We start from the raw sequence: 21011 nt of genomic DNA, 5'->3' as shown, positions 1-21011 counted from the left end.
ACCCAGGAAAGAAAAGCATAGTTCCCACATTCTGGGCTAAAACCCACTTGTCATATATCCTCTTGCACAGCGATTTCCTTATAGTGGGTACATTATGTACTGGCAGTTCCATCTGACTATCTGAACAATCCAAAATGTTGACTAAAATGAATACATGAAAAAATAAAACTGTCCACATACAGTGGATCAGTTCAAAGACTGAAATCTGAATTCTTTACTTCACACATTAGTATTGTTTTTATCTGACTTAATTTGCATTGAAATAAAACTATTTATTCAGTTCAGTTCAGTTCAGTCGCTCAGTCGTGTCCAACTCTTTGTGACCCCATGAACTGCAGCATACCAGGCCTCCCTGTCCATCACCAACTCCCGGAGTTCACTCAAACCCATGTCCATCAAGTCAGTGATGGACATCTCATCCTCTGTGGTCCCCTTCTCCTCCTGCCCCAAATCCCTCCCAGCATCAGTCTTTTCCAATGAGTCAACTCTTTGCATGAGGTGCCCAAAGTATTGGAGTTTTAGCTTTAGCATCAGTCCTTCCAAAGAACACCCAGGACCGGTCTCCTTTAGAATGGACTGGTTGGATCTCTTTGCAGTCCAAGGGACTCTCAAGAGTCTTCTCCAACACCACAGTTCAAAAGCATCAATTCTTCGACCCTCAGCTTTCTTCACAGTCCAACTCTCACATCCATACATGACCATGGGAAAAACCATAGCCTTGACTAGACGGACCTTTGTTGCAAAGTAATGTCTCTGCTTTTGAATATGCTATCTAGGTTGGTCAAAACTTTCCTTCCAAGTAGTAAATGTCTTTTAATTTCATGGCTGCAATAACCATCTGCAGTGATTTTGGAGCCCCCAAAAATAAAGTCTGACACTGTTTTCACTGTTTCCCCATCTATTTCCCATGAAGTGATGGGACCAGATGCCTTGATCTTAGTTTTCTAAATGTTGAGCTTTAAGCCAACTTTTTCACTCTTTATTAGAGGAGCCTTGTAGGCTACAGTCCATGGGGTCGCAAAGAGTCGGACACGACTGAGCGACTTCAATCAATCACAATCACTCAACTTAGAAAATTGTTATGGATTGTTTCTTTGTAGTTGTTTTGTGTCCAACTCTTTGCGACCCATAGACTGCAACACACAAGGCCTCCATCTTCCTCACCATCTCCCAAAGTTTGCCCAAGTTCATGTTCATCACATCAGTGATGCCATCCAGCCGTCTCATACTCTGATACCCTCTTCTCCTTCTGCACTCAGTCTTACCCAGTATCAGGGACTTTTTCAGTGAGTCATCTGTTCATATCAGGTGACCAAAATACTGGAGCTTCAGCTTCAGCATCAATCCTTCCTGTGAATATTCAGGGTTGAATTCCCTTAAGATTAACTGGTTTGATCTCCTTGCTGTCCAAAGGACTTTCAGGAGTCTTATCCAGCACTACATTTCAAAAGCATCGATTATTTGACCTTCTGCCTTCTTTACAGTCCAGCTGTCACAGCTGTACATGATCACTGGGAAGACCATAGCCTTAACTATAGGGATCTTTGTTGGCAGAGGCATGTCTCTGCTTTTCAACACACTGCCTAGGTTTGTCATCACTTTCCTGCCAAGAAGCAATCGTCTTCTGATTTCATGGCTGCAGTCATCATCCTCAGTGATTTTGGAGCCCAAGAAGAGGAAATTGGTCACTAGTTCCACATTTTCTCCTTCTAGTTGCCATGCAGAACTTCCAGATGTTCAAGCTGGTTTTAGAAAAGGCAGAGGAAGCAGAGATCAAATTGCCAACATCTGCTGGATCATCAAAAAAGCAAGAGAGTTCCAGAAAAACATCTATTTCTGCTTTATTGACTATGCCAAAGCCTTTGACTGGGTGGATCACAATAAACCGTGGAAAATTCTTCAAGAGATAGGAATACCAGACCACCTAACCTGCCTCTTGAGAAATCTATATGCAGGTCAAGAAGCAACAGTTAGAACTGGACATGGAACAACAAACTGGTTCTAAATAGGAAAATGAGTACGTCAAGGCTGTATATTGTCACCCTGCTTATTTAACTTTTATGCAGAGTACATCATGAGAAACGCTGGGCTGGAAGAAGCACAAGCTGGAATCAAGATTGCCAGGAGAAATATCAATCACCTTTTATATGCAGATGACACCTCCCTTATGGCAGAAAGTGAAGAGGAACTAAAAAGCCTCTTGATGAAAGTGAAAGAGGAGAGTGAAAAAGTTGGCTTAAAGCTCAACATTCAGAAAACGAAGATCATGGCATCTGGTCCCATCACTTCATGGGAAATAGATGGGGAGACAGTGGAAACAGTGTCAGACTTTATTTTTTGGGGCTCCCAAATCACTGCAGATGGCGATTGCAGCCATGAAATTAAAAGCATTTACTCCTTGGAAGGAAAGTTATCACCAGCCTAGATAGCATATTCAAAAGCAGAGACATTACTTTGCCAACAAACGTCCGTCTGGTCAAGGCTGTGGTTTTTCCAGTGGTCACGTATGGATGTGAGAGTTGGACTGTGAAGAAAGCTGAGCACCAAAGAATTGATGCTTATGAACTGTGGTGTTGGAGAAGACTCTTCAGAGTCCCTTGGACTGCGAGGAGATCCAACCAGTCCATTCTAAAGGAGACCAGTCCTAAGTATTCATTGGAAGGACTGATGCTAAAGCTGAAACTCCAATACTTTGGCCATCTCATGCGAAGAGTTGACTCATTGGAAAAGACTGTGATGCTGGGAGGGATTTGGGGCAGGAGGAGAAGGGGACCACAGAGGATGAGATGGCTGGATGGCATCATCAAGTCGATGGACATGAGTTTGGGTGAACTCCGGGAGTTGGTGATGGACAGGGAGGCCTGGTATGCTGCAATTCATGGGGTCGCAAAGAGTTGGACACAACAGAGCAACTGAACTGAACTGAACTGAACTGAATGGGGCCGGATGCTATGATCTTAGTATTTTTTAATATTTAGTCTTAAGCTGGCTCATTCACTCTCCTCCTTCACCCTCATTAAAAGACTCTTTAGTTCCTCTTCACTTTCTGCCATTAGAGTGGTATCATCTGCCTACTTGACTTCACATGTTATGAATTACAATCTACTTAAAATTATTTATATTTTCTTATCTTAATATAGTTTAAGGTTAAACTTTTCTCATAGTAGCTTTCATCCAAATAACTTAAATCACTAATAAAATATAGTAAAATTTTATTTTTACATGCCTACATCCTCCATTTATGAAAGTAGACTTATAGGTAAAATGCTTGACTTAATAATCCAGAGAAAACAGTATATCGCCTGCTGCTGCTGCTGCTAAGTTGCTTCAGTCGTGTCTGACTCAGTGCAACTCCATAGACGGCAGCTGTTTACTACGTGTGAGTACCTTTGAAGAATACTTTATTAGATTATTTAAAAGTCAAAATCATAAAGTGGCATAATTTTCTGTGATACTTATTCCTACAATGTTTCATTTTAAAACCATAATAATGACAGAAGAGAACCTTTGAATTTACAAGTTATGCACAACCATAAAATTAGCAAGAAAAGTTGTGTTCTCTTGATGATGATACTGTGTTTCCATCTGCTTTAACTGAATGTATCTGCAAATGCTCTAAACAAGGACAAATGTAGACACAATGTGCAATGCATTTTATGTGAAGAACAAGGAGCCTTGAATCCAAAAAAAGGCTAGTACCTTTTATGTGTATTTATTATGATTCAAAAGCAGAGACATTACTTTGCTGACTAAGGTCCATCTAGTCAAGGCTCTGGTTTTTCCTGTGGTCATGTATGGATGTGAGAGTTGGACTGTGAAGAAGGCTAAGCACCAAAGAATTGATGCTTTTGAACTGTGGTGTTGGAGAAGACCCTTGAGAGTCCCTTGGACTGCAAGGAGATCCAACCAGTCCATTCTGAAGGAGATCAACCCTGGGATTTCTTTGGAAGGAATGATGCTAAAGCTGAAACTCCAGTACTTTGGACACCTCATGCAAAGAGTTGACTCATTGGAAAAGACTCTGATGCTGGGAGGGATTTGGGGCAGGAGGAGAAGGGGACGACCGAGGATGAGATGGCTAGGTGGCATCACGGACTCAGTGGCCGTGAGTCTGAGTGAACTCCGGGAGTTGGTGATGGACAGGGAGGCCTGGCGTGCTGCAATTCACGGGGTTGCAAAGAGTCAGACACGACTGAGCAATTGAACTGAACTGATTATGGTTCTCAACTTTTTGCCTGTTTCTCTTTTTTAGCAAATCCTTATTAGGGGATAAAGAAGCCAATTTTTAAGCACTTTAAGCAATATCAACAGCCTAATTCATATTAGCACAGTTAATCATCCTATAACTTCTGTATTTAATTTCTTACATTCTTGTTAGAAGTAAACTATGCAGAAAATAAGGAAAATATTCAGTTAAATTGATGATTATTACACCTATCACCTGTGACACTACTTTCACTTCACACATATACATTTATCAACAAGGATTCACTGAGCATCTGTGAAATGCCAGGCTATTGTAAGCACTTAAGAATACAGTGATGACCAGACTCTGACCTCATGAATGAATAGTCCAGGCTGAAGGAAATAAACTGTGCTCAAGAACAAAGGTAATTAAGTAAACACCAGTACTTTATTTCATGTCAATGTATGGCAAAAACTACCATAATATTGTAAAATAATTAGCCTCCAATTAAAATAAATAATTAAAAAAAATTTTTTCCCCGTATCACTTGACATACAGTAAGCCTCCTACAAAAAAACAAGTTCCATTCCAAGAGCACATTTCTAAGTCCCCTTTGTTTGTAAGTCCAACAAAGTTAGCCTAGGTACCCAACTAACACAGTTGACTATATAGTCCTGTACAATAGTAGGTTTATAATACTTTTCACACAAATAATACACAAAAATGAAATACAAAAAATAAAGCACAGTAGTGTAGTGCAACAGCTGGTAAGCAAGGGCTGGCACTGAGTGAACAGGCAGGAAGAGTTACTGACTGGAGTGGGGAGAGAAGGTGAGGAGAAGGTAGACATGAGGGGTTGTCAGCAATAGCAGATGGAGGGCAAGCTGCAATTTCATTCACCTCTGACATTAATGACACAGGTTCTGATTCCTTGCTGGATTCAAATCTATCTACCTTTTGGAAAAAATGATCCGGTGATGTCTGGGTAGTAGCTCTCTTTTTCTCATCATGGATGGCATGTTCACATCTTTGAAGGTCTGCAAATTAAAGTTTATATTTTGAGGACCTACTGTATTTGGATTTGCACATACAGTCATTTGACAGATAACTCAGTGACACTGAGAGTCCTTTGGACTGCGAGGAGATCCATCCAGTCAGTCCTAAAGGAAATCAGTCTTGAATATTCACTGGAAGGACTGATAATGAAGCCGAAGCTCCAATACACTGGCCACCTGATGTAAACAGCTGACTCATTGGAAAAGACCCTGATGCTGGGAAAGATTGAGAAGGGGGCAACAGAAGATGAGATGGTTGGATGGCACCACTTACTCAATGGACATGAGTTTGAACAAGCTCCAGGAATTGGTGATGGACAGGGAAGCCTGGTGTACTGCAGTCCAAGGGGTCACAAAGAGTCGGACATGACTGAGTGACCGAACTGAACAGTAACATCACTCCAGGTTGAGATAAAGTGTCAACACAGAGCAGTTACACTTATTCCTAATTGGATGATGTCTCAGATATACAGACTCAGCCTCCATGCAGCCCATTAAACCATAATGAATAATCTCCCAGGCTTTAATGTTGGTCATACGTTACACTCACCCTAAGCTGTTAGAAACTTCAACTTCCTGTTACCAAGTTTCCTTATATAATGTCCTCCTGTTTAAGTTTCTTCCTGTAATAACATGGGAGCAGTCTCACTTGCAGGAATGAAAATACCTAATTCTAACCCATAGGTCTCCTTCAGTTCTTATTGCACAGGAAATGTATCACAAAGTTATGAGTTCTCCTTTCATTCATCTTTTAAAAGTCTGCTGAATTATTCCCAGAGTCTTTTATTGTTCAGAAAGAAGGACATTTTGTCCACCCACTTTGATCTAACTCTGGAGTTCCTCTAGAAAGTTTTCCTTGCCTTGGATTTCACAACCTCTGTCTTCTCCTTCTCCTCAGCCTGTGCTTAATACAGAGATTCTTATCATTCATTACTCAGCAGCTGGTCAGGGGAAAACCATCCATTCTTTGTTTTGTACCATTTTCCCTCTTCTGCTAATTAAATGGGTCCTGCCTGCCTGCCTGCCAAGCTCACCTCAAATCTGTCTTCTCAGAGATGCCATTTGTGATGAATCCCTTTTCCCAGCTTCCTCCACCAGTACGTGTGCCTGTTACTTCTGTAACATTGCATGGTCATCCTTGTAGGGATGCATTCAGCCTTCAGCAGACCAAAACTTTCTGAGAGCGAGGAAAACCTCTGTTTGTCTTCTCAGCACCCAGCACCAAGCCATAAACCTCGGATGTGTAGGGCCCTTACAATCTCCTATACAACCTATACAATCTCCACTCCATAGCGACCATTCCCCAGTCCTACTGGACAGAGGCCTGTCTTAACACTTTCCGCTCAGAGTTCAGCATCAGAGGATGGCTGAATCTCAAGTAAACAGTCCACAGTCACAGAGAGTGAGCATATCCTAAGAGCATTTCCATCACAGAGACCATTTCACTGTGAACTGCACTTAAAGTAAAACTATCAAAGCTTCAAATTCAGGGCTCCTCGGGTACATAGGATCCCCTCGTAGATATTCACAAAGTTATATATTTTTGTGATTTTCAGATTGAAGATATTTAAACTGCAGTTTTCTCTTTCCATTCAGACTCCCTGCATCTTACCTCTTCTCATGTGGAGGGTCATCAGAGTGACCCCAGACATGTGTGGGATCTGGCTCAAGAGAAAATGAGTGGATTTGTATTTCCTTGAGATATGTTTATATAGTTTGAGATCACATCCATGTAGGAATGTAGGAATGTCTTCCTGAATTCTCCTGTCATGGACAGAGGGTAACCCAGCCAGAACTGCACCAAGAAGATTTCAGATGAGAGACAGTTTTCCAGTTGAATGTGTCCTACCATCCCCAATACCAGAAATATAAAATAGTAAACAAGGTTTACGTACCAGGAGCTAGTCTGTGAAGAACTCTAGTCACCAAACATGTAAAATTACAAATACAAGATTGAGTTCCATTGGTGTCTAGACAACACAGAAGTTCTCCCCAGTGGAAAATTCAGTAACATAGCATTGAAAATTATAAATGTACCATGTCCTTGTCTTTCTTTTTCAGTAGGAATCAAAAGAGAATTTATCCAAATGTTAGTTTGTAGAGCATAAGCTTTAATAGTATTAAAATGAATGAATATACCTATAGCCACTCATATGTGAAAGAAATTATTTAGTGATTTCTCACTGGATTTGACAACAACCTGGAAAATGTGCAAGACGTTATCAATATAAGTTTGTGAAGCTGAAAAAATTAAAATCAACAGTATTGGGGCTGAATTATCTTTCTATTCTTGCTAGAGAAAATGATATTATAAAACTGCTTTTATATGAAGAGATAATCAGAGTATTGAGCCAATACTGTAGAGGGAAATATTATGTAGGTGTACCAGGCCGGTTATTACTAAAAATAGCATTTTTCAGAAAGTTCCTGTGTTTATGGTATTTGTCAGTCTTTTTAAATTTGAGATTTGTTGTGATTTCCTTTCTCTTTCTAAATAGTCACTTTCTCATCTAATTTAAACTTTTCGATTTCATCATTTTTTTTCTAAAGGAATGCCTCCCAAAATTGTATGGATCAGTTCAGTTCAGTTCAGTCGCTCAGTCGTGTCCGACTCTGCGACCCCATGAATCGCAGCACGCCAGGCCTCCCTGTTCACCACCATCTCCCGGAGTTCATTCAGACTCATGTCCATCAAGTCCGTGATGCCATCCAGCCATTTCATCCTCTGTTGTCCCCTTCTCCTCCTGCCCCAAATCCCTCCCAGCATCAGAGTCTTTTCCAATGAGTCAACTCTTCGCATGAGGTGTCCAAAGTACTGGAGCTTCAGCTTTAGCATCATTCCTTCCAAAGAAATCCTAGGGTTGATCTCCTTCAGAATGGACTGGTTGGATCTCCTTGCAGTCCAAGGGACTCTCAAGAATCTTCTCCAACGCCACAGTTCAGAAGCATCAATTCTTTGGTGCTCAGCCTTCTTCACAGTCCAACTCTCACATCCATACGTGACCACAGGAAAAAACAGAGCCTTGACTAGATGGACCTTAGTCAGCAAAGTAATGTCTCTGCTTTTGAATATACTGTCTAGGTTGGTCATAACTTTTCTTCCAAGGAGTAAGCGTCTTTTAATTTCATGGCTGCAGTCACCATCTACAGTGATTTTGGAGCCCAAAATAATAAAGTCTGACACTGTTTCCACTGTTTCTCCATCTATTTCCCATGAACTGATGGGACCGGATGCCATGATCTTCGTTTTCTGAATGTTGAGCTTTAAGCCAACTTTTTCACTCTCCTCTTTCACTTTCATCAAGAGGCTTTTTAGCTCCTCTTCACTTTCTTCCATAAGGGAGGTGTCATCTGCATATCTAAGGTTATTGATATTTCTCCCGGCAATCTTGATGTCCAGCTTGTGCTTCTTCCAGCCCAGCGTTTCTCATGATGTACTCTGCATATAAGTTAAATAAGCAGGGTGCCAATATACAGCCTTGACATACTCCTTTTCCTATTTGGAACCAGTCTGTTGTTTCATATCCAGTTCTAACTGTTGCTTCCTGACCTGCATACAGATTTCTCAAGAGGCAGGTTAGGTGGTCTGGTATTCCCATCTCTTTCAGAATTTGCCACAGTTTATTGTGATCCACATAGTCAAAGGCTTTGGCATAGTCAATAAAGCAGAAATAGATGTTTTTCTGGAACTCTCTTGCTGTTTCCATGATCCAGCGGATGTTAGCAATTTGATCTCTGGTTCCTTTGCCTTTTCTAAAACCAGCTTGAACATCAGGGAGTTCACGGTTCACGTATTGCTAAAGCCTGGCTTGGAGAATTTTGAGCATTACTTTACTAGCATGTGAGATGAGTGCAATTGTGTGGTAGTTTCAGCATTCTTTGGCATTGCCTTTCTTTGGGATTGGAATGAAAATGGACCTTTTCCAGTCCTGTGGCCACAGCTGAGTTTTCCAAGTTTGCTGGCATATTGAGTGCAGCACTTTCACAGCATCATCTTTCAGGATTTGAAAGAGCTCAACTGGAATTCCATCATCTCCGCTAGCTTTGTTCATAGTGATGCTTTCTAAGGCCCACTTGACTTCACATTCCAAGATGTCTGGCTCTAGATTAGTGATCACATCATCATGATTATCTGGGTCATGAAGATTTTTTTGTACAGTTCTTCTGTGTATTCTGGCCACCTCTTCGTAATATGTTCTGCTTCTGTTAGGTCCAGACCATTTCTGTCCTTTATCAAGCCCATCTTTGCATGAAATATTCCCTTGGTATCTCTAATTTTCTTGAAGAGATCTCTAGTCTTTCCCATTCTGTTCTTTTCCTCTATTTCTTTGCATTGATCACTGAAGAAGGCTTCTTATCTCTTCTTGCTATTCTTTGGAACTCTGCATTCAGATGCTTATATCCTTCTTTCTCTCCTTTTCCCCTCTCTTTTCACAGCTATTTGTAAGGCCTCCCCAGACAGCCATTTTGCTTTTTTGCATTTCTTTTCCATGGGGATGGTCTTGATCCCTCTCTCCTGTACAATGTCACGAACCTCATTCCATAGTTCATCAAGCACTCTGTCTATCAGATCTAGTCCCTTAAATCTATTTCTCACTTCCACTGTACAATCATAAGGGATTTGGTTTAGGTCATACCTGAATGGTCTAGCAGTTTTCCCTACTTTCTTCAATTTAAGTCTGAATTTGGTAATGAGGAGTTCATGATCTGAGCCACAGTCAGCTCCTGGTCTTGTTTTTATTGACTGTATAGAGCTTCTCCATCTTTGGCTGCATGGAATATAATCAGTCTGGTTTCGGTGTTGACCATCTGGTGATGTCCATGTGTAGAGTCTTCTGTTGTGTTGTTGGAAGAAGGTGTTTGCTATGACCAGTGCATATTGTTGGCAAAACGCTATTAGTCTTTGCCCTGTTTTGCCAAGAATTGTATGTATATCAGGCCCTAAAAACTTCCCCTACCACCAACATCCAGAAAGATGTATGGGCTCAATAAAACATAAGCAAGCAACTGGTTTATGCCTTGCTTTGTTCCAGTCTTGGTCCAGCCAGCAATTATGGAGAGTTTCCTCCTCCAAACATAGGCAGAGTTTCACATTGTAACACAAAATTAATTTTAAAAACTGTTCATCTTCAGAAACGAAATACAGTATCAGAGGGCAGAGAAATGGTTATTATAGATGCTTTTCTTGGGTCTCTCTGCTTTGCCCTCTTTCATTGTAAAATAGGATAATAGAGCTAGAGCTTTGTGATGCCCAGGGGCCAGGTAATGCACCTTTCTTTAAGGTAAATGAAAAATTGTCTAATCAATTCAATAACTGCCATCCCAGCTGCCTGTAATGAAAAGTCCCTGAGTACTAATGGATACTGAACCAGCTTTCCAAGGGCAGAGTTACTATTATTATATGAATATTCTCAAACTGCTCTAGATTGTAAACCAAGAAGAACCTACTCTTTATGCTTCCATTTGCTCTGTCTGCAAAAGGTATCATGCCCAAATCCTCCCTATTAACCAAAAGATTGAGAGTGTGGGTGGCATTTCACACCTTTCCTTATTCCAAATGTCCATCAAGTTATTCTTAACAAGCAAATACTGTGTCCAAGAAATGTACTGCAACGATATTGTGAGCCCAGGAAACTCGAAGAAATCTCTCAATAATTAGGATTAAAACAATAGTGAGCTTTATACTTCATCAATATATAACTATTTTAATTTTTAAGGCCTTTCCCAAAATCTTTCCCTTATGGTTCTTTTCCAACCCCAAAAAGAAAAATGATGGACTCTAAGAAAGCATGACCCCAAACAACTAACTGAAATCAGAAACCCCTATATGCTTTCAGGTATCTGCTTAAGTCCAAATATCTGACTAACTATTCAGGTAATTAATATTCTCATCCAGTTTTTTATGGTCCTACTGTTTTTCTTCCTTTATTTTTTTTTAAATTAGAGTATAGTTGCTTTACCACGTTGTGTGAATTTCTTGCTGTATAGCAAAGTGAACTCACCACTCACGTACATATGTTCCCTCTTCCTTGGATTTCCTTCCCATTTAGGTCACCACAGAGCACCAAGTAGAGTTCCCTGTGCTATTAAGTAGGTCCTTATTAGTTATCCATTTCATATATAGTACTACCCATGGTAGTTTATTTTAATGAATGTGATGTGGTTGTGGCTGCGTTCTGTTGCTAAGTCGTGCCCAACTCTTTGTGAACCCATGAACTGTAGTACGCCAGGCTTCTCTGTCCTTCAGTGTCTCCTGAAGTTTGTTCAGACTCATGTCCATTGAGTCGGTGATGCCATCCAACCATCTCATCCTCTGTAGCCCTCTTCTCCTCTTTCCCTCAATCTTTCCCAGCATCAGGGTCTTTTCCAAAGAGTTGGCTCTCCACATCAGGTGGCCAAAGTATTGAAGCTTCAGCTTCAGCATCAGTCCTTCCAATGAATATTCAGGGTTGATTACCTTTAGGATTGACAGCTTTGATTTCCTTACAGTTCAAGGGAGTCTCAAGAATCTCCTCCAACACCGCAGGTCAAAAGCATCAGTTCTTTGGTGCTCAGCCTTCTTTATGGTCTAACTCTCACTTCCGTACATGACTACTGTAAATGCCATAGCTTTGACTATACAGATCTTTGCCCGCAAAGTGATGTCTCTGCTTTTTCAATATGCTGTCTAGGTAGTTTTTCTTCTAAGGAGCAAGTGTCTTTTAATTTCATGGCTGCAGTCACCATCCACAGTGATTTTAAAGCCCAAGAAAATGAAATCTGTCACTGTTTCCACTTTCTCCCCATCTATTTGACATGAAGTGATGGGACCAGATGCCATGATCTTAGTTTTTAAATGCTGAATTTTAAGCCAGCTTTTTCACTTTCCTTTTTCACCTCCATTAAGATGCTCTTTATTTCCTCTTCACTATCTGCCATTAGAGTGGTATCATCTACAAATCTGAGGTTGTCGATATTTCTTCCTGCAGTCTTGATTCCAGCTTGTGCTACATCCAGCCCTGCATTTCGTATGATGTACTTTTCCTAGAAGTTCAATAAGCAGGGTGGAAATAAACAGTTTTGACATACTCCTTTCCTAGTTTGGAACCAGTCTGTTATTCCAAGTCTGCTTGTGATGGTTTTAAATTAAAACAATTCTTTGACTGTTGCTCTGAATTACTATTTAATCTTATAGCTATTGCTTTTACACTCTTATTTATCCAGACACTTATTTAAGATAGCTACAAAAGTGTCAGAGTTTACAACAAGATTAAATACATTAAAAATTAACTAAAATAATGAGACATAGAGAACTCCATTGATAGTACATGATATGAAAAGTAGGTGGAGAAAGGGAGCAGGAAACAAGAGAAAAGGGAGAACCAGCAAGAAATATTTGCTGTGATTATAAAGAGTTCACAACTATTAAAAGCTTTTTTTCTGTTTCATGAGATTTAACAACCCTCTGAAAACCTGAAGATTTTGTTGAGACTGTTACACTGGTTCTGTACAAAGAGGTTTTGTTTTGTTTGCTGGGCCATGAAAGGCAGAGGGCATTCAGTGGAATCAGTGGGAATCATGAGTAGGATATTAGAGACCCACGCAGAAGCTCAAAGGTAAGATGGCTGTTTCTATGCCAGATCAACTAGACGAAAATACTTGACTCGTGAATCATTTGCTCCCAACTAATTCGTGCTTTCTTCAAAAAGGACTGTCCTGTTTTTCACTTAATTGACAGTTGTTGCCCTTTCCCCAGGTCTGCTTTGTGAACCTGGATGTGAACAAGGATGCATGCAGCACGGAGCGCCTGCAGCAGGTAACTCGGGGAACTGAACTCTGGGAGCTGCCTTCAAGGGCTGGTTCACTGACGAGAGACCTACCATGACTCTGCCTCAGTGAAGCTTTGTAGGAGACTCATTAAGTAGATGATTTCATCACAGCCCATCTCCCTGACCTCTTCCTGACATTTTTCTACACAGTTTGCTCTCCTTACATTTGAGAATTGCTTTCCCGAGTAGACTAGGCTGTTTCCTAAGCAGTCTCTTTCTCCTGCACCCCCAGTGCCTAGGAGTGACTTTTCTACTGCCCCTCTCTACGCACTCAAGCACTCTTTCTGTAATGACTTTTCCAAAGTTTTTCCAAAACCTGCTTGATACCAGCTAGCCCTTCCCTCTGGCTTGCTCCTTCTTGCTGCTCTCATCAAATGTTCTGTATCTAACCTCAGTTTCTCAGCCCCACACTCATCTGGGACTCACATTTTTTGCATTCTATGGGAGATAAATATTCCAGACTTATCCAAGGTTGTGAGATTTCTGATGTAAATCCTTGACAACATCCAAAAACTTGAAGATTCACTCAATCCTTTGGAACCAGAGACTGTAGGTACAACGGGAAGGGTTCGTTAGTGTGATATGATTTATCACTTCATGCCCAAAGCTGAAGATGGTTTGATTTGACTGTTTGGTACAACACTCTTTAATGTATAATAGTACACCATTTGCATCTTGATTGCCATAGGACGGTGGATCTGAAATTACTCAGTTACTCCTGTAACTTTTTTTTCTTGACAGTGCTGCACCTGAAGATTCTCAAACGTAATTGTCCATACAGATTATTTATTACAGATTTCCACTGAGCCCCAAATATCCCTCATCTGTATAGTACTATAGAGATTTTCAAAAGAAATTATACAAATAATTTCATTTTATAAAATTGTGGTGCTAAGTCCACCAGAGAGAGCAGGAAGGAACAAGCAAGCTGTCATCTTAAGAACTGTGTGTTTCCATCAAACTTTATGATACAGAAAATATGCATTATAACTTAACAGCATTTTTCCCACTTTTATTTCTCCAGTTAACATGATCTTCATGGAAACAAAAATGTTCCAGCAATGATCTTTGGGACAGCTATTGCAGTATTTAAATATGCAAATAGATGATAGATATTAATTTTTAATGAAATTTTATATGTGAAATGAAAATTTGGTAATATGAAAATTACATTTTCAGAGTGTATAAAATAAATATGTAGATGTGTATTTCTAATTAATCTGTTGTATATGAATCTCTTAGTATTCTCTGTGTTCTCAGGTTTTGATTGTTTTTTTGTATCAAATAAACATTCTTTTGTTTCATATGAAAAAAAATAAGTATAAATGTCGAGCACAATAAAAGACTAAAGCAAAAATAGAAGACTGTATTTAACAAATTTATGACTGATTTGAGACAGTCTTTGGCTATTGCCTAAGGGCGTGCATAAGCTGATTTAGCTACATAAAGTTGTTCATCTCATCTTTCTGGACTTCAGGATACTTATGTGTGAAAATAAAGTGATAGTGCTACCTAATTCATTTAGGGGTATTGCAGTGACTGAGTGTAGCAATGTAACATACATGCAGTCCTTAATATGGCACCTCACATATAGAGAAAAATCAATGCCAGTAATTATTTTGTTATTAATATTATTACTGGGGGCTTCCCAGGTGGCGCTAGTGGTAAAGAACCTACCTGCCAATGCAGGAGACCTAGGAGACTCGGGTTTGTTCTCTGAGTTGGGAAGATCCCCTGGAGGATGGCATGACAACCTACTCCAGTATTCGTGCTTGGAGAATCCCATGGACAGAAGAGCCTGGCAGACTACAGTCCACAGGGTCGCACAGAGTCAGACATGACTGAAGCGACTTACCAGGCAGTTTTATTATTATTAGCTTCATTAGAACACATGATTATTAGTCAATGAATCTCTTATTCAAGGACTTAAAAGGGAAGAAAATTCCCAAACTACCATGGATGCCTGTGGTGTCACAATAAAATCATTAAGTGTTTACTTAGGGAAACTTCAAGCTAAAAATTGTTAAATCTTTATATTGAGGAAATTTTCTATTCCAATCTAAACCTTTATGCTTCAATTTTATACAATCTCTTTTCGTAATAATCTTAGTAGATTCAGTCATCTATATTATGAATAGTTATATGAGTATATTAGTTTTGCAAGTAAAATAATTTTGAGATAGTATTTTGGAAGTGAAAATAAATTATCTCAACTAATAAAGATTCTTGTTCTACAGAAGTTGGTCAGTGTTTCACCAGATCTTCCAAAACTTATAAGCTCCATGAATGTCCAACAGCCAAAAGAAAATGAAATTGTCCTCCTAAGTGGGTTAACATCTGGAAACCTACAAGCAGATTTTGAAGTTTCACAGGTAAGAAATAGTAGCTCTTGATAAGCAATTCACTAGTAAGTTATCTGTGTTCAGCTCTTGGCACAAACCAGTAAGAGGCCCAAATGAATGCAGTATGTAGACTCCCATAGCATGTGAATCTAAACGTCTTTGTATCCTATAATAGACTTTACTTGTACTTCTTTTAAATATTACCCCTTAAAGTTTGACAGAGTTTCCCTTACACTGATTTCCAACATATATTATCTTCTCAAGTTTATGGTACTAAGTTGCACTTTAACTAGAGCAGAGACACCAGGCATTGGTTGGTTAGCTTGGTTTTCTACTAATCTACTGAGTAATCAAAACCAGAATTGTCTTCTGTTTCAGGAAAAATAGCAAAATTCTAATTCATACCATGTGATGCCAAAATGGCATAATTTCTTCTTTCTGGATGCTATTTATTTTTTAGGCTATATCAAACCAGCCAAGCTAATAAATACAGGATAGCAGTCCCAAAGATGAAAATGGAGCTTCCTAGGCCCAAAATGAAGTTCCCAGAAGAAAAGAATGTTACTGAAAATAGAGTTTAAAATACTATTATCATTCAATCTATTAAACTAATGTTCATTGTTATTAAATAAATAATTATAATGCTGAAGAAAACTTTAACATTTTAAATTTTTAACCAATTTACATAAAATTTCTAAAGACATACTGTATAAAAGACTGAATGTTCTCACATAAGATACGTGAATAGTGATTGATAACTACAGACTAAAATAATGAGCATTTATTTTCCTCTATAAATTGTTCTTCCTGAGTTTTAGTTTTGCTGGAAAGTTTTTAAATCTTCTTTTATTCTTTAATCCTTCAAAATATCAAAAAATGTTTAGTGGGCCACCCACTATTTCTTTCCATACTTCAGATGCTCAGTGAAAATCTACACACAGCCTGTTACAATTTGCTCCTCAAGACTAGAACAAGATTATTCCCAGTCAATCTAATAACACATTTCTTTGGTGAGAAAATTAATTGTCTGAAAAGAGAATATGGAAGTGGACCTAAGTGCTGTCTATTTATATTAGGCAAAGCCATGATAACCAAACGTATTTTTTCAAACCTGAGTTTTAAGAGTGGTTTCTGCACCAGACCTATTAGTTATGATTTCTAATTAAACTCTCCATGAGGAGAGTTGGAAAAAAACACAGGAACTGGAGTCCAGCAGACCTGAACTGCAGCGGTGGTTCTTCCCCTTTATATTCCCGTGACTTGGATGAATGGAGAGACAGAGATTGACACACATACACAATTGATGCTATGTATAAAATCGATAACTAATGAGAACTCTACTCAGGTCTCTGTGGCGACCTGAATGGGAAGGAAATCCAAAACAGAGGGGATATATGTATGCATTACTTGACTCACTCGGCTGTACAGCAGCAACTAACACAACACTGTAAAGCAACTAGACTCCAATAAAAAATTTTGTATAAAAAGAATCAGTTGGCCTTTCTGTGCCTCTATCTGTAATAGAGCAGTAGCACCAGCAACCTTGTAGAAAATGGTTAACGTTAGAGGCAATAAGATATACAAAGCACCTACTAGACTATTATAAAAATCATATACTAATATCTGCCACCATTTTAAATTAATTTTTATTGGAGTATAGTTTCTTTACCCTGCTGTTATTAGTTTCTACTGTACAGCAAAGTGAATCAGCCATACAAATGTTAATACCTGTATCCCCTCTCTTTTGGATTTCCTTTCCATTTAGGTCACCACAATGCATTGAATAGAGTTCCCTGTGCTATTCAGCGTATTCTTCTTAGTAATCTATTTTATACATAGTATCAGTATGTGCCAATCCCAATCCCCCAATTCCTCCCACCCATAGCCCTTTTCCCCTTGGTGTATCTCCCATTATTTTCCAGCCTCTACTGTTTGCCATCATGTACCTAAGACATCCAGGATGTTTATTTACTTTCAAGAAGATTGTAAACAAAATATAGTTTCTTCCTAAGGGTACCACATCTGTGTAACATCGCATGTTTAGTAACATCCTTTCCCTAAATCTGTCTTGAAGTATGACTTAACTGCTTATATTACTTTGTTAATATTCCTTTTGATTTCTGTCCCATTTCACCTTATATTATTTATGTTTAGTCTAAATGATATAAAGTAACCAATCCTTTTAATCTGTATACGTGGCAATTTCATATGGTTCAACTTTGTAATGATTTTTATTCGTATGTGATCTACTGGGAATCTATTGTACCGTATTCCCTAGAGTAATTATTTGATTCGTGTTTGTACCGCCTTTTCATAGAAGAAAATCTATGACAAACCTAGACAGCATATTAAAAAGCAGAGACATTACTTCACCGACAAAGGTCCATCTAGTCAAAGTTAGGGTTTTTTCAGTGGTCATGTATGGATATGAGAGTTGGACCATAAAGAAAGCTGAGAGTTGAAGCACTGATGCTTTTAAACTGTGGTGTTGGAGAAGACTCTTGAGAGTCCCTTGGACTGCAAGGAGATCAAACCAGTCAGTCCTAAAGGAAATCAGTCCTGAATATTCATTGGAAGGACTGATACTGAAGTTGAATACTTCAGCCACCTGATGCAAAGAGCCAACTCACTGGAAAAGACCCTGATGCTGGGAAAGATTGAAGGTGGGAGGAGAAGGGGATGACAGAGGATGAGATGGTTGGATGGCATCACCAAGTCTATGGGAATGAGTTTGAGCAAGCTCTGGGAGTTGGTGATGGACAGGGAAGCCTGGTGTGCTGCAGTCCATGGGGTCGCAAAGAGTCGGACAAGACTAAGCAACTGAACTGAACAGAACTTGTACTTCTCAGCATATCTTGCTTATAATAGGCACTCAGAAAATATCTAGCAAATTTTACTTTATTGTCTTACTTCTGAATTCAGTGGAAAGAAAAGTAATCAAGTCAGCCACCATTACTCTATAGCAGTGGGTCCTCACCATTTGGGGGATCACAGATTCTTGGTGAATTTCACAGAATCTATAGACCAGTACTTCTCAAAAGTTAATGCATGTAGGAATCACCAAAAGTTTTCTTAAAAATGTAGATTCTGATGTGGTAGATCTGGGTGGAGTCTGAGATTACATATTTCTATCAGGCTCCCATGTGATACTAAGGCTGGTAGTACACAAACCGCATTTTGAAAAGCAAAGTTATGGGCCACCTTCCTTGAGAAAAGACCCAGTCACTTAAGCACATAGATAAATCTTATTTTTGAGCCTCCTAGGGACCCCTGGACTCAGAGAATGATTGAATTTTTCATTTTATAATCATCTGTCCTAGAATTACTCTAATTATATATAGTATTCAATCAAAGAGATTGATAAATGATATTTACACAAAAAAAGATGTACTGCTTTCAGAGATACAATATGAATATCTGTGTGTATGTGTTCTTCTGCATGTATGCATCCTCACCACTCGCACACACACATATATATACTTATATACATATATATATAAAATACATTCAGATATCTACATTCAAACTCAGTCATTTCAAAATGGCAAGATAATTAGGATGAGACCTAATTACCTCCAACCAGAGATAAGCATGTGTTTTAAATAATCTCTTTTTACAAGAGGAACATGTAGACATAAAATACTCCCAAGCATTTTAAATTCCCTCTTGAGATAAGTTTATTTAGCTTCCCTTTGCCCACTGTTGTTTCTATGCGAATAACTTTCTCTTAAAAATTGCTAGAAATCAGCATATTGTTCCTCTTACAAAGATGAAAACCCCAACGCACAAGACATATCTGTGACTTACTAGTAACCTGTGCAAGGGCCACTGAGACTTTGTACTGTAATTCTAACGGACGACATTGTGAGTGGTGAAAATGTGCGGTGGAGAATGGGGAGGCGGTCTGTAGCCTTGGAACTGAGGAGAATTAGCAGGTCTCCATGACACACTCTCCAGTGTCCCTGCCTCCCTCACTGCTGGCCCGTAAACCTGGCCTTTAGAGAGAATTTGATCACTTTCAGTGGATTTTCTTACATCTCATTTTGGCTGCTTCTTCAAATGAACACTACAAATTATAAAATGTAACCATAGTTGATAGAACACTTTCCATCTGTGTGAAATACTAGCAGAGAGGTTGTATTGAATATCACCAAGGCAGAAAAAATATTGGTCTGAGAACCTGGAAATCATTTAATCAAAAGGAGCACCCAAGACAGTCTTAACTTTCCCCTCAGCTTTATTAAATTTTAGGCAGCCTTATTCCTAACTCTGGGCCCTAAACTTCCCTTTTCTTAGAATATTGATTTTGGAGAACTTATTTTTATAAATTGCTTCTCTGCCCCAATGAGATATAAACCATTTTAAAAAGCCTTTTGACACTGTACCACCCAAGAAGGTCTTTCTCAAGGACCTTGGACCCATCTCTTGGAAATGTCATCAAAGGAGTTAGTGTCCCTATGTCTTTGGAAGGATGGGAGGCTAACTTCTGCAGGCACTTTGCTCCAATTTACAAAACTACCTCCAGCCAAGAAGATAGAAGAAGTTTCCTTTTCCTAAGCAAACAGAGATGGACTTCAGTCCTCCTGTACCAGCTCTTCAAAACCCTATTGCCTTTTTTTTTTTTATTTCATTGGAGTTGTGATCCAACTCAGTTCTGGCCTCCTTCTCTTATTTTAAAAGCTTTGACTGAGGTCTTCTGTGCCTGCTAAACTTTGCCCAGTGCAATTTTCACCTAGATAGGAAAGAACAAAAATATGTGATACAACTAGTCAACTTTTCTCCTAGATACCCTGTGTTCCAAAGCACCATTTGAATTTTTTCAAGCAGTTCATCAATATACGCCCTGAAGTTATTCCAAGTATTTCAAAGGTCACCATTCCTTCTAATGGGAGAGACTAATAGAAGAAAGGTCAGATTTTATATTTTCTCGTGTGTGTGTGTGTGTGTGTGTGTATGTGGTGTTGTGTCAGACTCTTTGCAACCCCACAGACTGTAGCCCACCAGGCTTCTCTGTCCATGGGATTCTCCAGACAAGAACACTGGAGTGAGTTGCCATTTCTTTCTCCAGGGGATCTTCCTGACCCAGGGATCAAACTCGCGTCTCTTACATCTCATGCATTGGCAGGTGGATCCTTCACCACTAGCGTCCCCCAAGAATCTCCATGGTCTTTTTGTTGTTGTTGTTTTTAAAAATTCCTTTTTCTCTCTCTACTTGCAGTGTCCTTGGATGTCAGATGTCTGCTTGGTCCAGTGTGCAAGAGGGAACAGACCAAACAGTACCAACTGCATCATCTTTGAAATCAACAAATTTTTGATTGGTCTGGAACTGGTACAGGAGCGGCAGCTCCACCTTGAGACAAACATCTTGAAAGTGGAGGATGACACGAACTGTTCCTTGTCTTCAATTGAAGAAGACTTTCTCACTGCATCCGAGCACTTGGAGGAGGAAAGTGAAGTGGAAGAGTATAGGAACGGTGAGAACTTTCCTGTAAAATGAATGTGCATCCTGAAATTAGTCACCCTATAAAAATGTCTTGGTTACATTTCAGAAAAGTTTCAGGCCACATCAGTTTGGCTGACGCATCACAATCTTCATGTAAGAAGTTTCAGGAGGGAGAGA

The 21011-nt window shown here is 39.3% G+C and overlaps 1 protein-coding gene across 1 annotated transcript in view; it reads left to right on the top strand.

Annotated features, from left to right (window-relative positions):
* SPHKAP (SPHK1 interactor, AKAP domain containing) overlaps positions 1 to 21011 on the top strand; it is a 138294-nt gene that overhangs the window by 85014 nt on the left and 32269 nt on the right. The window contains exons 3-5 of the mRNA XM_052653484.1: positions 12977 to 13036; positions 15287 to 15421; positions 20610 to 20865. Coding sequence (XP_052509444.1) covers positions 12977 to 13036; positions 15287 to 15421; positions 20610 to 20865 — 451 coding nt within the window. The remainder of the gene's footprint in view (positions 1 to 12976; positions 13037 to 15286; positions 15422 to 20609; positions 20866 to 21011) is intronic.

This window comes from Budorcas taxicolor, chromosome 2, assembly GCF_023091745.1.
Source record: "Budorcas taxicolor isolate Tak-1 chromosome 2, Takin1.1, whole genome shotgun sequence".
Classification (NCBI taxonomy): Eukaryota; Metazoa; Chordata; class Mammalia; order Artiodactyla; family Bovidae; genus Budorcas; species Budorcas taxicolor.
Note: the sequence above shows the minus strand (reverse complement) of the source record. Positions and strands in the feature narration are given on the sequence as shown.